This window comes from Panthera leo, chromosome A2 (assembly GCF_018350215.1).
Source record: "Panthera leo isolate Ple1 chromosome A2, P.leo_Ple1_pat1.1, whole genome shotgun sequence".
NCBI classification, from domain to species: domain Eukaryota; kingdom Metazoa; phylum Chordata; class Mammalia; order Carnivora; family Felidae; genus Panthera; species Panthera leo.
The window spans coordinates 12,696,957-12,710,559 of NC_056680.1; the positions used below are offsets into that span (position 1 = coordinate 12,696,957).

Consider the following 13,603-nt stretch of genomic DNA (forward strand, 5'->3'; position numbering starts at 1 on the left):
AGCTGACCACGGGGGTCCCCTCCCCGCCCCGGCTTGTTTCCCACAAAACCGTACAAAAAAACAAACAAACAGCAAGTAGGACTGTCGTTAGGCTGTGGGTGTTCCAGGAGGCTGGGAGCAGGTGGCCATGGTAGGCCGCCCCCCATTCTCCCCTCCCCTCGGGAAGATAGATGATGGAGGCCGTGCAGTTAGGAAATAGCTTTATTATTGGCCTTGATTCATTCATCATGTAGTGTCCAACGTGGATTACGTGTCCAGAGGGTCTGCCTGATAGATACTACCCCTGCCCGGCTGCGGCCGCCCAGCTAGTCCGGCCACCAGGCCTTTGTCCATCACACCAGGGAAGCCAACCCCCACCGTCCCAAAAGTTCGTGCTTGGGGCGCTGAGCTACAGGCTGTCCCAGGAGGGGAGCCCTCAGTCCCTCCCCTTCTTATTTTGGCCAGGAGTTCTGAGGAGGCCGGGGCTGGCGCCTGGACAAGCACTCTCTTTTTGGTTTCATGATCATTTAAAAAACAGAGAAGACAAACATTTCACAGTCTTTAAAAAATAGGAGTCTGAGAAGAGAAGCCAGGGTCCTCCGCTGGGGGGCCCCGCCCGAGGCCGAAGCATCCGTATCCCTTGAGGTCTGCAGACCCAGCCACAGCGCACCGGGCCCCGTGAAGTCACTGGCCTGAGCCATAAGGCCAGTTGAAGGTACTTCCTGACAGCAGCATGTCTCGGATCAGCGTCTCGATGGGCGTCTTGCCCACCAGGCGCATGAAAAACAACTGGGAGATGAGGGAAGCGGGGACAGCACGCAGGGCGGGGAGCCGCAGCAGCAGACGCCCAAAACGCTGCGGCTGGGACGGGTACTGGGCCCGCACGTACTCGGTGAGGGCCACCTGTGCCTTCTCCTGCAGGCTTTCCACGTGTGCTGGGTCCGAGAGGCCGCAGGCATCTGGGGAGACATGGGCAAGGTCAGTTGGGTGGGAAGTGGCAGGAAAACGCAAGGCTCCAGGGGGTGACTGGGGGGTACCACTCAGGGCTCGGGGTGTGGAGGGAGGGGGGCACCCAGGAGGTGGGAAACGGAGGCCTGAGGCACAAATAGGATATCTCAGGCAGTGTCAGTCCTCAAGAGACTGAGGTGGCCTCAACTGGGGACAATAACACAGGAGGGTGGGCAGTGATGTGTCAAGAAGGGATAGAGAAGCTCAGACAGGCCTTTGGCAGGGTGACAAGTTCTAATCGGGCTCAAGGGGAAGAGAAGCTGGGGAGGGGAGTTGGGAAAGAAGGCAAAGCCCAGAGAGAATATTCGGACAGGGGGGCCTGGGGTGTCAGTGAATGTGACAGCATCTAAATTGGAGCCCTGTGAAGGATGGGGCAGAAAAGGAATATTCTGGGGGAAAGAGGGGCAAAGCCATATTTATCAAATGAAAGCCACCTCTCAGAATGGTCTGGGTCTGGTTCTTGCATTCCTGACCCCATGAAGACACCTAGTGGGATCCGGAACCTTCCAGAGAGCAGAGCCAGCTATGCCACCAGTCTTTGGACTAAGGTAGGACTTTACTAAGCCAGTTAACTAATGACTAGGAAGGTATTGGAACAGCCCCGCCCTAGCCCCGCCCACAGCGGGAGGGACTCCAAAACCAGCCCCTGCCTAATCCCAAGGCAATCCCAGACGACCGGGCTGCCAGGAGGCCGCCTCGGGGGCAGTTTGGGAGCCCTGGGTCGGAAGTCTGGGGGCCCAGGAATCGAGGAGTGGAAAGCTCAGGGGAGGCCAGAACCAGTTGTCAGGGTATCCCTGCCAGGCAGCCCTCCACAGCTGCGCAGTAAGAGGGAAGAACAAGGTCAGGAGTTGGGGCAGAAGACGGTCAGGAGTTGGGGAGGACAAAGATCAGGGACTTAGGGCCAGAACCAGATGTCGGGGACCTGCCTCCCGCATCCCCCCCACCTCTCATTCTGCCCTCAGCACGAAAAGCACCTTGATGAGGGGGTGGAAGGTGGGAGTCTCAGGGAGCCTGGGAATCAGGGAGAGAGGCTGTGGGGACTTGAGTCACGGGCCCAGGCCCAGCTCTGGGTTCTTAGGGAGACCTGGGATCAGAGGGGTGGGGGCATCAGGGGGCCACCCTGCCTGCATCAATCACCTCCTCCACTGTCCCCCATCAAAGCTCAGGCATGTGCAGGGCGCCAGGTCCGGCAGCCCGAGGGTCAGGGAGTGGAGGGCTGTGGGGGCCGGGGTCAGGGTCCGGGTCGCCCCCCACCCTCCCGCGGCCTCGGAGACCGCCTGCTCGAGCCGGAGCGCATCGGAGCGCGTCTCACCGGGCGTGAAGAGCGCGATGGCCTTGAGGCAGCCGTACTCGGCCGAGTCGACCTGCAGGCGGCCCAGCTTGTCCACCTGCTCCTGGAAGGCGCGCACCTGGTCCATGAAGGCCACGGCGCGCTCGGCGGCCATGGGCGCGGCGTGCAGACCGGCGGCGGCCAGCAGCGGCGCCGTGTGCAGGGGCAGCGCAGCCTGCGCCGCGTTCAGCACGAAGAGCTCGCTCCAGCTGAGGCGCAGCAGCGCCACCTGGTCGGCCACGGGCAGCTCGGGGAAGAAGGGCGCGTGGCGCGCCCACTCCACGGTGCTGAAGAGCAGCCGCGCCGCCAGCTCGCACACGTTGTCGATGCCCAGCACGGCGCCCGCCGCGCCGCCCCCGGCGCCGAACGCGCCCGCCGCGCCCGCGCCGAAGCGCCCGGCCGCCGCGGGGTAGGGCTCGGCGCGCAGCAGCTGCGCGATCAGCTCCGACACCGGCTGTCCGGGGAAAAGGTCTCCGCCCGCCGCCGCCGCCAGCGCCGAGCCCGGGGGGCTGCCGGAGGAGGCGGCCACGGCGCCGGGCAGGGAGTGCGGGATGCGGCCGCGCTGCACGGCTGCGGGGATTGAATGCAGATGGGAAGGAGGGAAGGGAAGGGGGCAGGAGCAGAGGGAGGAGAGATAGGTGCCCCCACGCCGCCGCCGCCGCAGGGAACCGGGAGGGGAGGGGGGAGGGGGATCCGGGAGGTGGAATGGCGACAAAGGGTACGGGAAAGGGATTGAGGGACATTGAGAGGCCAGAGAGGGAAGAGGGAGGTGGCAGGAAGAGGGAGGAGAGGGAGGGAAGGAACAAGAGGGAAAGTGGGTATCCAGAGTCATGGGGGGGGGGGGGGGAGGCGGGGAGGAAAAGAGGGGGAAAGATAAAGTCATCAGAGGGTCACTCAACCCCTCCCCTCAAAGGCTCCCCACACCCAGGCTCTCCCTGGACCTCCAACCCCACCCCATGGGTGCACAGTTTATTGGGAGACCAGGGACCCCCGGTCCTGGGTCCTGCAGGCCCCACCCTGCTCTGCCCTGTGCCCTCAGCCTAAGCCCCGGTCCAGCCACCGCTCCCACCCCCACTTCTTGCAGAGGAGCATGGGGCGGGGGGTTGGGATGGGACCATTAGATAAAGACTAATTCATGCCTGGCCCCCTCCCTCTGGACGGTGTGAGCCCCACTCAGCAGCCATGGAGGCTTGATCCATCCATCATGTCCCCATCTGCCAATCATGGGAGTCTGGAACTGATAATGGGGCCAGAGAGGGGTCACCTTCACACTACCCAGGGCTCCTGGCCAGCCTATCCTTAAGCAAGTGATCTCTCCTATGGAGACGGGATCTTTTCTCTAGCTCCCAACCCCACCCCCACCCCCAGGTCATAGCTCCCTAGGGCAGGTCTCCTTGGTCTGCAGTGACCCCAGGAGTGGAGTCCTACCCTACATAGTAGGTGCTCAATAAACATTAAATTACTATCTTGCCCATTAAGAGGGGAGAATCCACTGCTGGCTTCAGTCAGTGTCCCCAAGATTCAGGTAGATGGGAAGAAGGAAACTGAGGCACAAAGAGGAGGCAGGGTGGCCGCATGCTCACCTGACCTGTGCCAGGACGGGTGGGACGGAGGGGCAGACTGAGCTGAGGGCCAGACAGAAACTAGGTAATGATCTTTTAATGAGCTGGCATGCCCTGTCTCCTCTCCATGAACTCCTGGTCAACCAGCCATGGAATGAGTGGGAAATAGAATGTGGGTGGGAGCCAGGGGCTAGTAGAGCGGAGCTGGGAAGTGAGGGCTTAGGCTGGAGGTTCCACGTGATTTCTAAGTCTCAGGATCCACTATCATAAGGGTGTAGCTGGATAAGGCCAGAGAGTGAATCCCAGCTCAACATCCTGGCCCCCAGGGAGTGACCTGTTCCTTCCCTCTTTGCTCGCTCAGTTCTAAACCCTACCTCCAGCATTCATCCATCACCCAGCCTTGTTCCTACCTCAGAGCCTTTGCACTTACTGTTCCTACTTCCTGAGAACCCCTTCCCCAGCCCTTCCTCTTCATTCAGCCCACACTGCATGGGTTCGAGTCTCAACCCAACTCTACTGCTCTGACCCTAGCGAACAGCCTCACTTCTCTGCTCTCTGTGCTCAGTTTCCCCATCTGTGCGATGCAGGTGGTAATACCGGCGATGACACCAATCACTAAATTAATGAGAATCTACCTAACTTGCTTAGAACAGCACTAGGCATATAGTAAGGGCTAAACGGGTAGTAATTCAAGCCAAAAAACGTTTATTAAGTACCCTCTGTGTTCTAGGCCCTGGGAATATGTCAGAAAACAAGACAGACAGAAGTCCCTGCCCTCAAAGAGTAGATATGTATTCTGGTGGGAGAGCAGCAAATAAATTACAGAGCAAGGCAGATGGTGCAAAATAAAGGGGGCCGGTGAAGAGTAATCAGGAGGGCTTCTCTGAGGAGGTGTCCTTTAAGCAAATCTTAAAAGCAGTAAGGAAGCCATGCAGGCATCTAGGGTGCTCCAGGCAGAAGGCACAGCCTGTGCAAAGGCCCTGAGATAGGACTGTGCTTGGGGCATGAGCTGGGATTATGATTACTTCCCACTCCTGAGACTTTGGAGATCTGAGGTGTATCAGCAGTTTAGGTCAAATGAACAAGTGGAGGCAAAATCCAGGTTGTGGGGGTGGTGCAAACCGTCTCCAAATTTAGCAGGACCAAAGAGAGTAATCAGTTTTAAGGGAAAGACTGAGCAGCCATTGCCAGCTTCTTGCACAGAGGCCAGCAGAGAAGAAACCAACTTTAGAGCAGGAGAGATTCAAGATGCAGGGGAGAACTGCCAAACTGGCCCATGAGAGTCCAGGGCCAAGACAGGAAGCCCAGCATGGGATTCTGGTCCAATGAGCCAGATTTAGCTCCCAAGCCCACCAGGCTCCGTGTGGAAGTCTCTGGATTCCAACTGAATTCTAAGAGTGCTTGGTCCAGGTCTGGACCCAGCTGCCCGGCACGTGTCCACTCAAGTCCCCAGGGCAGAAACAAGGGGCTGAGCCTCCCTCTGGCTCCCAGTGCCCGGGGTCAGGCGGAAGGGTAAGCTGCCCTTTGCCTTAATCGGCGAGTTCCTGCCTTGGGCAAACACAAAGCCAGGAGTGGAGGATGGAGGAAAGCAATCAAAACAAAACAAAACAAAACAAAACAAAACAAACAACACATCCTTATTCGGAATGCGTTGGCCACCTAGGGGGCAAAGGAGCCACCAAGGTGTCAGGACCAAGGAATGTGACTCCGAGGCCAGGAGGCCTGGAGAAGAGGAGCTGGGGAGCAGAACAGTCCTAACATGGGCCTGAATCAGGGTGTCCCTCGCGTCCCCAGTTCCGCCGCGGCCGCCAGGTGACCACGGATAATCGGATTCCTCCAGCCCCAGGGCCAGACTGAGGCCCACGGGATCTTGGGATCGGTGGTAACAAGGTTAACAGGCGCCAGACCCCACCCTCCATGGCTCCCAGGCCCCCGAGAGAGGGAAGAGAGGGGAGGGCTGCTGGTTCACCCTCTGCCTGTCCCACACCAGCGGGTACTCACCCTCCTTCCTCATGCCCACCCGGAAGCACTTCTTCAGGCGACAGTACTGGCACTGGTTCCGGTGATGCTGGTCAATCTGGCAGTCACGGTTAGACCTACAGGCATGCGGGAGGGTCGCCGTGACACCCACATCCTGCTCCCTGAGCCACCCCGTAAGCCACCGTTGAGGGCTACGCCCCAGAAATACCAGTGCCCCCCTACCCCAGGCTGCGCAGGTATCCCCAAAGGGGCACAGGGGCTAAGCCTGCAAAGGGGAGAAGGGCAGCTGGGAGCAGGTGGTGACGAATGGAGTCTGTGGCAAAGGAGAATGGCCCACTGGGGAGGGTGTGTTGGCACGGGGTTGTGAAGGCTGCCCAGAAGTTAGTTCCCCAGAACGGAGAGGCGACTCCAGGCAGAGAGTGCCCAAGAGCAAAAGGTTGGAAATGTAAAAATACCAAAGCCCAGTTTCATAGTACCTGCTCATTGCTTGGCCCAAGGGGTGGGGTCTTTGTCCCAAAGGCAATGTCAGAACGGCAAAGGTACCCGGACAGGGAGCCGGGCTTTGTGAGTTAACTAAGAGACTAGGGGCCAGGCCAGGGCCGATCCTGGTATGGGCACAGTAGGGCCCCAGTATTATCACCCTGCACAAGACCACCATCAATGAATAAATGAATGAGTGAACGAACGAACGAACGAACGAATGAACTCCTCTCTTCCCTTGAAGACCCCACACCTCCTCTGGGAAGACCTTCCAACTGCCAGCTGAGCCTGAGAAGCTTCTTCTGGGTGGCCCTCAGGGTAACTGCCGGTTCCAGGGAGGGGAAGGTGGCCCCGCCTTGCCAGACCATGAGCTCCCCATCCAGGGTCAGTCCCAAGCAGGAAGGTTCAGGCCCTTGTCTTTCAAATTGCCCCAGCACTTCCTCGAACCCTTGGCCCCCAGCCCCTGCGTTCCTTCTGTGTCTCTCTATCCCGGACTCAGGGCTCTCCAAGGCCCAGACGTGGGGCAGACACCCCTAGCGTCCCATCTGGGCACCAAGAGGATACCCAGCGACAGTCACAGAGTGAAACAAACGTTCAATCGAGTTGAAAAGCAAACACATCTCAGCTAAAGACACGCAGCCCCAACCATGGGGCGGCAACTTCTCCGCCGAACCTCAGTTGCCTCAGCTGGAAATGGGAGGCCCGATGCCCACTCCACGTGGGATGCACTGTGTCTGGGGGAATCTGGGGGGCCTTTGGGGAGGGCATCAGGACCCAAGCTCACGCTGGGGCGCTTCAATGGCAGGCTCAGGAGAGCTGAGGCCCTGGGGGTCTCCAAGGACCCAGATCCCAAAGCACCAGCTTCTAAGCCAGGGCCTCTGTCCGCTGCCTGGCCTGAGCCCCCAGGAAGAGGCCCTGGTAGGGTGGAGGGAGCTCAGGCAGAACCAGAACAAAGCCCAGCAGGCAGGCAGTGGGAGGGTCCTGGGCAGCCGGGTGGAAACAGCTAGGCCTAGGGCAGGCAGGCAGGGGCCCAGCTCAGGGCCCCTGACCTCAGGGGAGGTCCTGAAGCTTCTGCCTCAACTTCCCCAGCTGTGGGGTTGGGACAGACCTCCTGTCCCTCCAGACAGGGCAACGGTAAGTTCCACCTGTTATCCCCCCTAAAGAGCACAGGCTCTGCCCAACCCCATGACCCTGCTCAGCCTCCTCCCTGGGCTTCTGGCCTTTGGTCCGATTTGATCACTGCCCTCCCTTGCCCACATACCCTCCTTGGTTCCCTGTCGCCCTCAGTCCAGCACTTGAGATCCACACAGCTCTAACTTCTCCCATGCCTGGGTGGTTTCCACCTACGATGCTGCTCCCCTAACCTGCCACTGAGTGTGCGTCTGGGCCATGCTCTCTGCAGGAGTGCCCTTCACCTCCTCTACCTGCCAAGCCCCTCCTGCTTCAAGGTTCACCTTCCACGGGCCTCCTCCAGGCAGCCCTCCCTGAACCTCGGGCAGAGCCCCTCGCTCCGGCCTGGGACTTCAGACCCGTCCCCTCCCTCTGGCCCAGCCCAGACTCCACAGGCAGAGAGCGTCTGTGTCTCACTGTGTCTCCTCCAGGCTGGAAGAGAGCTGGGATTGGAGCTGGGGTCGCTTTGGGGGACTGGCATCAAATCACCCAGGCGAGGCCCTGAGGGAACCTTGCTGAATCTATCCGAGGCTCAGAGAGGAGCAGTGACTTCACCCCAAACAACTCCTCCCTCCCCTGTCTTGGTGCTCCCCGCTCCCACCCTCAGAGAGCCCCTGGGACCCTAAAACCACCTAAGCTCCTCCCTTGCCCTCCCCAAAGACCTGGCCAGAGATCAGGCAGTTATTCCAGCAACAAGAATGAGGCCAAAGTCTGGTGGCCCAGTTAGCACTGGAGGAGGGAGTAAGCCAGCTCGCTCTCTCTCTCTCTCTCTCTCTCTCTCTCTCACACACACACACACACACACACACACACACACACACACACAGAGCTACCCCAGACAAGGCCCTGACCGCAGACCTGGGGCCAAACTCCAGCCTCTGGGACCTGGGGCCCCGCCCTTTGGCCTCACCAACAAGCCCTCCATCGGCTGCCCTCTCCCCGGGGACACCCTGACCAGGACTCAGCTCCTACCCTCTTCCCAACCCCAGTTCCCCTTGCTAAGCCCCACATGGGGCAGGGTCTCTCCCCTGCCAGTGCACTTCCCTGCCAGGGCAGTGCCGGGACCTCTGTGGGCCTCAGTTTTGCACATCTGGAAAATGGGACTCTCCATACTGGCTCGGCAGAGCCTATGCATGTTCATGCTGGGAAGCAGAGTAGGAGCCTGTCAATGGAGCAAAAAGGCATTCATGGAAGAGCGATAGGAAGAGGGCCCTGGGCTAGACACCCAACCTCAGCACCAACCAGAGAAACTAGCAAGGCCACACCCTGTCAGCGGGGACTCCAACCCAGGACAGCCCAGGGCTCCTTCTTGGAAACATTCACCCCCACCCTGTCAGAGACGACTGAAGTTTCAGGGATTTTCCAGCAGCCCCAGGTCTGCACCCACTCCTGGTGGGGGAAGGGTTGGAGCAGCCGAGGTGTGGTCAGATCCCGCCGCCCTCCCAGCCCTGCAGCGGCGGTTTCCGGTGACCCAAGGCCCAGGGTGAGCGCAGGGTGGGGGGAGTCCCCCCCCGGATGGACAAGCCCATCTCTCCCCACAGCAGGGCTCCTCATGCGAAAGAGGCCGCCCTGTGCCACCCCGGCCTCGCTCCCGCCGCCGCCGCCGCCTCGGTGGCCAGGGCGACTTTGGAAGTGATATTTGACCCCAAGGGCGCGCCGTATCGATCCGCGCGGCCGCAGACAATGGCCCCTGGACGCTGCGAGCTCCACAGTCCAAGTTCCACGTTCGATTCCCGAGGGGTCCCCTGCACACCGAGATCCCCAAGAGAAGGGATGCCCTGGGGTTAGGGCCCCACCCCTGACAGCACCCCCAACCCCTCCCCGCGCGGAGATCACCCCTCTCCGGAGAAAAGGGAGGGAGGGAGAAGGAGCAATGAACTGAGGCGGAAGCCGCAAGGGACCACCTGACGGGGGGGACCTGCATCGATACAGCGCCGACTGTATACACAATCCCAGGAATGGAATGGAGGTGGGGAGAGGGGGCTGTGCCCCTATCTCAGAGGGGGAGAGGAGGCCCAGGGAAGGTCAGCGCCAGGCCCAAGGTGACCGAGCAGGTCAGAGGCCCGGCTCAAGCCGGGGCCGGGTGCACAGCGGCGGTGCGCTGATAGGGGGCTCACCGGCAGGTGTAGCTGAGGTTGCGGCGGATGCTCCGCTTGAAGAAGCTCTTGCAGCCCTCGCAGGTGAAGACGCCGTAGTGCTTGCCGCTCGACTTGTCCCCGCACACCACGCAGTCCACCTGCAGCCCTGGCCGCTCTTCGTCGCCCGGCTCAGCGTCGCTGGCGGCGCCGGGAGGTGAGGCCGAGTCTTCCTCGGCCGCGCGCGGGTAGCCGCCCGCCTTATCCACGCCGTTCGTGTCGCCGCCGCCGCTGCCGGGGCCGCCCCAGCCGCCGGTCACCATGGCCATAGCCCCAGGGCAGCGGGGCCGGGGCGCCCCCTCCGTGCTCCTCCCTCCGGGCACCCCTCTCGGCCCGGGGGGACCCTACCCGGCACGCATCCGGGCCCGGCGCGCGGGGGGCACCGGCTGCACCCCCCAAAAAAGTTTTGCACCAACTTCCTGCGGCCGGTCCGCGCGCCCAGGCAGAACTGGTCGGGCCGGTTCCAGGCCAACTTTCCCACGCGTGCGCGGGGCCGGGCCTGGGGCCGAGGGGGGGCGCACTAGAGGCGCGAGCCGGGGGCCCCGGGGACTCGCGCCCCGCCGCCCTGGGGCCCCGGCGGGGGCGCGCGGGCCATGGCCCGGCCCAGGCTGCGCAGGGGGCGCCCTCTGGCCTGGCCGCCGCTTGGCTGGGGGCTGCGGCCAACTTAGCGGCCCGCCATCTGAGCGCGGGAGGCCGGGGGGAAAGTTTGGCCGCAAGTTACGCGGCCGCCCGCTGCGCGGGGGAGGGGCGGCAGGCGCGCGCCGGGGCCGGTCGCCGCGCCCCCTGGCCTCCCCGAGTCCCCAGGCGGCCGCTCGGGGCCTGCAAGGCTGCGGTCCGGCGCTTCCCGAGCTGCCGCCCCCTCTGCGGCCGCGCCTGCCCGGCCTGGGCCTGCGCCTGGGCCCGAGCCTCGCTCTCGCCGCCGCCGCCGACCCCGCGCGCCGGCCTCGCGCTGCGGCCGGTTTGACACACAACGTTCCATTCGCGGGGCGGGCGGGGGGCGGGGGCGGGGGCAGGGGCGCGCGCCGCGGGCTGGGGGCGGGCGCTCGTTGCCCCGGCGACGGCCACCCTTATAAGGGCATGGGTGGCCTCGCTCGGCGCCCGGCGCCCGGGCAGGCGGGAGGGGCGAGGGCGGAGCACGGGGCCGCTCGGCCTGACCCTCCCCCCCTCCTTCTCCCCCTACCCCCGCCCTCGCCCGACTCCAGCCTTAACCCCTGCCGGGCCGCGGCAGGAGCCTGGGCCGCCGCTGCCCTCTGCCCTTCCGCAGCCTCGCCAAGATGTCTCTCCAAAGCCCTCCCCTCCACCTCCGGCCTTGGACGATGCGTCGCTCAACCGCCCTCGAGGAGCCCCTCAGAACCTTACCCCTCCATTCCCCGCAGAAGCAATAATGGGGGGCCAATTGCACCCGGGGGGCACGCCCCTGCGCAGCACACACACACACACACACACACACACACACACACACACACACCCTGGGGCATTTCTTTGCACAGTTGCTTGATGGATTGTGTTTGCTTCCTCTTCCAGAAAGTCGCCGCGTCCGACCCCCACCCCACCCTTTCTCAGCTTGAGCTAACACCTGGTGCTGGGAATCTCCAGGGCCAAGGGATGTTGTGGTCTGCGGCCTGCGGGGACGCGAGGTCAGGGGCCCCCTCCAGAATTTTAGGCCTCTGGGGGCAGGGCACCCACCCGCCCAGCTAGGCGGGAGGCAGGAGGCAGCAGGAATGCCCACCATCCCTACTGCGGCCTGCCCCTTTTCCTCTTTAATTTCCTTTTCTGTGCTTCACATAAAGGGCTTGGCCAGGCCACCGGCTGGACTGCAGATGTCTCTTCCAGGCTCCCTGGAGCCTCTCAGTTGCGGCTGGCTTACAGACTCCCCCCACCCATCCCTGGCTTCCTCTCCCCACCCCACCGCCCCCCCCCCCGACCCGTTGGGCCTACCAACATTTATTAAGCACCCTTTCTTTGTCGTGCCCCCACCCCAACTCCTGCCCAGGCAGCCCTGGGCTGGGGAAGCCTGAGCCTCTAGCTCTGGGCCTGTTAACATTTAACCAGCTGGAAAAGCCCTTCCTACGGTGACCTTTCACCTTGGAGTCCCGCAGGTCCAGTTGTAGGCCTTATCTTCTGCCCTGCCCTGGGCCCTGGGCCCTGGGCCCTGGGCCCAGAGCTAGACACCAGGGCACGTGGCTGGGCCTCTGAGGGCTGCGGGGCAGAAGAACTGCCCTCTGCCCTCTCCCCTCCCCTCGCTGGAAAGGGCCATGGGAAAGGGTATCCCCTTCTCCAGATTACATCTGAGGGGACACCTTGGGTGGGGGGTTGGGGAGAGCTTGGACATCATGCAACATTTAAGAGGATACCAAGGTTCTGTAAAAGCCAGGCACCACACACCCAGCCCCGGGCCTCTGGACCTCCCAGGGAGAATCTGGCTGGGTGCGAGCTAGAGGAGGTTTTAGCAAGTACAGGAAGCAAGAAGGACTGGAGTTAGACATGAGCAAGGACTTTCCGTGGGACCGACTAGAGTGGAATTCTCTGCCCTTGTAAGCCCCTGCTGGAGGAGAGGGTCTGGATGGTTGGAGCGGACCATTTGTTTCTGGGCTGCCTGGGAACGTGGAGATGCTGGCTGGTTTTTTGGGGTGAGGGCAGGGGTCCTAGGTCCCTGCTCCGGGCTTTCCAGGATTCTTAGTTGGAGGGGTTACGTCTCGGAAGGGAGAGAAGGTCCCGGGAAGGGACTCAGAAGAGGGGCTGGAGAGGGCAGGGGGCAGGGACCTGGGGTTTGAGGGACAAGAGTCCGGGGGAGGTGAGGCTCAGAAGTGGCCGTCTGGGACCGTTTTGGAGACTAGGGAAATATCCGCTGCAGATCCTAGAACCTCCCGTTGGTCCAACCCCTTGGCGGCCGCCTGGGCCCTCCCTAGTAGCGCCAGGGCCCCTGAACCCCTGGGGCCCTCCTGGGGGTGGGTCGAAGTCCGGCCCCGCCCCCTTGACCCCTGCCCGCGGCCCCGCGGTGACATTTGACCTTGCGGCGGCTGCGGACCGCGGACAAAGAGGCCAGGGCCCATCTGCCGAGGGGGCACCCGTGGGAACGGCCAGACCCGGCTCCCGGCGGCCTGAGAACCAGCCCCAGACCCCTCCAACAGCGCGAACTCATTCCCCACCCTTCAACAGGTGACCTTGCCTCCCTTTGCGCCCTCCCCCTACCGCGGGCAAACTGGTGGGACTGCGGGGCTTGAAGTCACTCTTGCATTCTTGGCCACAGACAAAAGGGGATAAGGTCGGCTCCTCTGACCCTCCTCAGGACCTTGCCCTCCTCAGTTTCCCTGCTTTCTTCAAAGCTGGGTGTCCTTCAGAGAGACTGCACGGTCCGAAGGTCACCAGCCCCAGTGATCCCTGAGGAGTTGTGCGTCAGGAAGTCCGGGTTGAGTCCAGGCCCCTGACGGGCCTGAAGTCGGTCCCGGGCCCACCTTGCCCTCCCTTGGGAAAGGCAGTCACCATACACACCTGCACAGGTGTGGGCTGGGAATCACCACCACCAGGCTGGGGATGAAAACCTTTCCAATCCGCGGCTTGGGTTTCAGCCTTTACCCAGGAGGGGAATAGCTGGCCAGTAATCTGGCTGGCGGGTCTCACCTCAGCCCCCTCTCCAGGAGGTGTGGCCTATGCAAACGACATGCTAATTAGCTGCCTGCCATTAACCTGACACTAACAGCTCCCATCGCCGGCAGGTGAAAGCTGGCATTTAGCCAGGCCAGGGGCCTTCCAGTCCCTGAAGGGCGAGATGTGCCTCCCTGCCCACCCTTGTGTGCCCTCTTAGTTAGTCCTTGTCCCTGAGTGACCACTTACAGGTTTTTTTGCCTTTGCTGTGCCCCCAACCCCAAAGCCCTTTATCTTACTGAGCTCCGTATTCTTTGAATACAAGTTCCAAAGCCCTCTGATTCCTCCTCCACCTTTGGGAGCGATTACTCTCC

General features: G+C 62.3%; 1 protein-coding gene across 1 annotated transcript; it reads right to left on the bottom strand.

Moving 5' to 3' along the window:
* Nucleotides 1-189: 189 nt before the first annotated feature.
* On the bottom strand, nucleotides 190-10,173 carry NR2F6 (nuclear receptor subfamily 2 group F member 6). The gene is made up of 4 exons (XM_042928836.1): nucleotides 9,627-10,173; nucleotides 5,881-5,975; nucleotides 2,300-2,887; nucleotides 190-938 (listed from the first exon to the last, which is right to left on the bottom strand). The coding sequence occupies exons 1-4, from the start codon at nucleotides 9,911-9,913 to the stop codon at nucleotides 664-666; spliced, it is 1,245 nt and encodes a 414-aa protein (XP_042784770.1). The 5' UTR covers nucleotides 9,914-10,173; the 3' UTR covers nucleotides 190-663.
* Nucleotides 10,174-13,603: the final 3,430 nt, after the last annotated feature.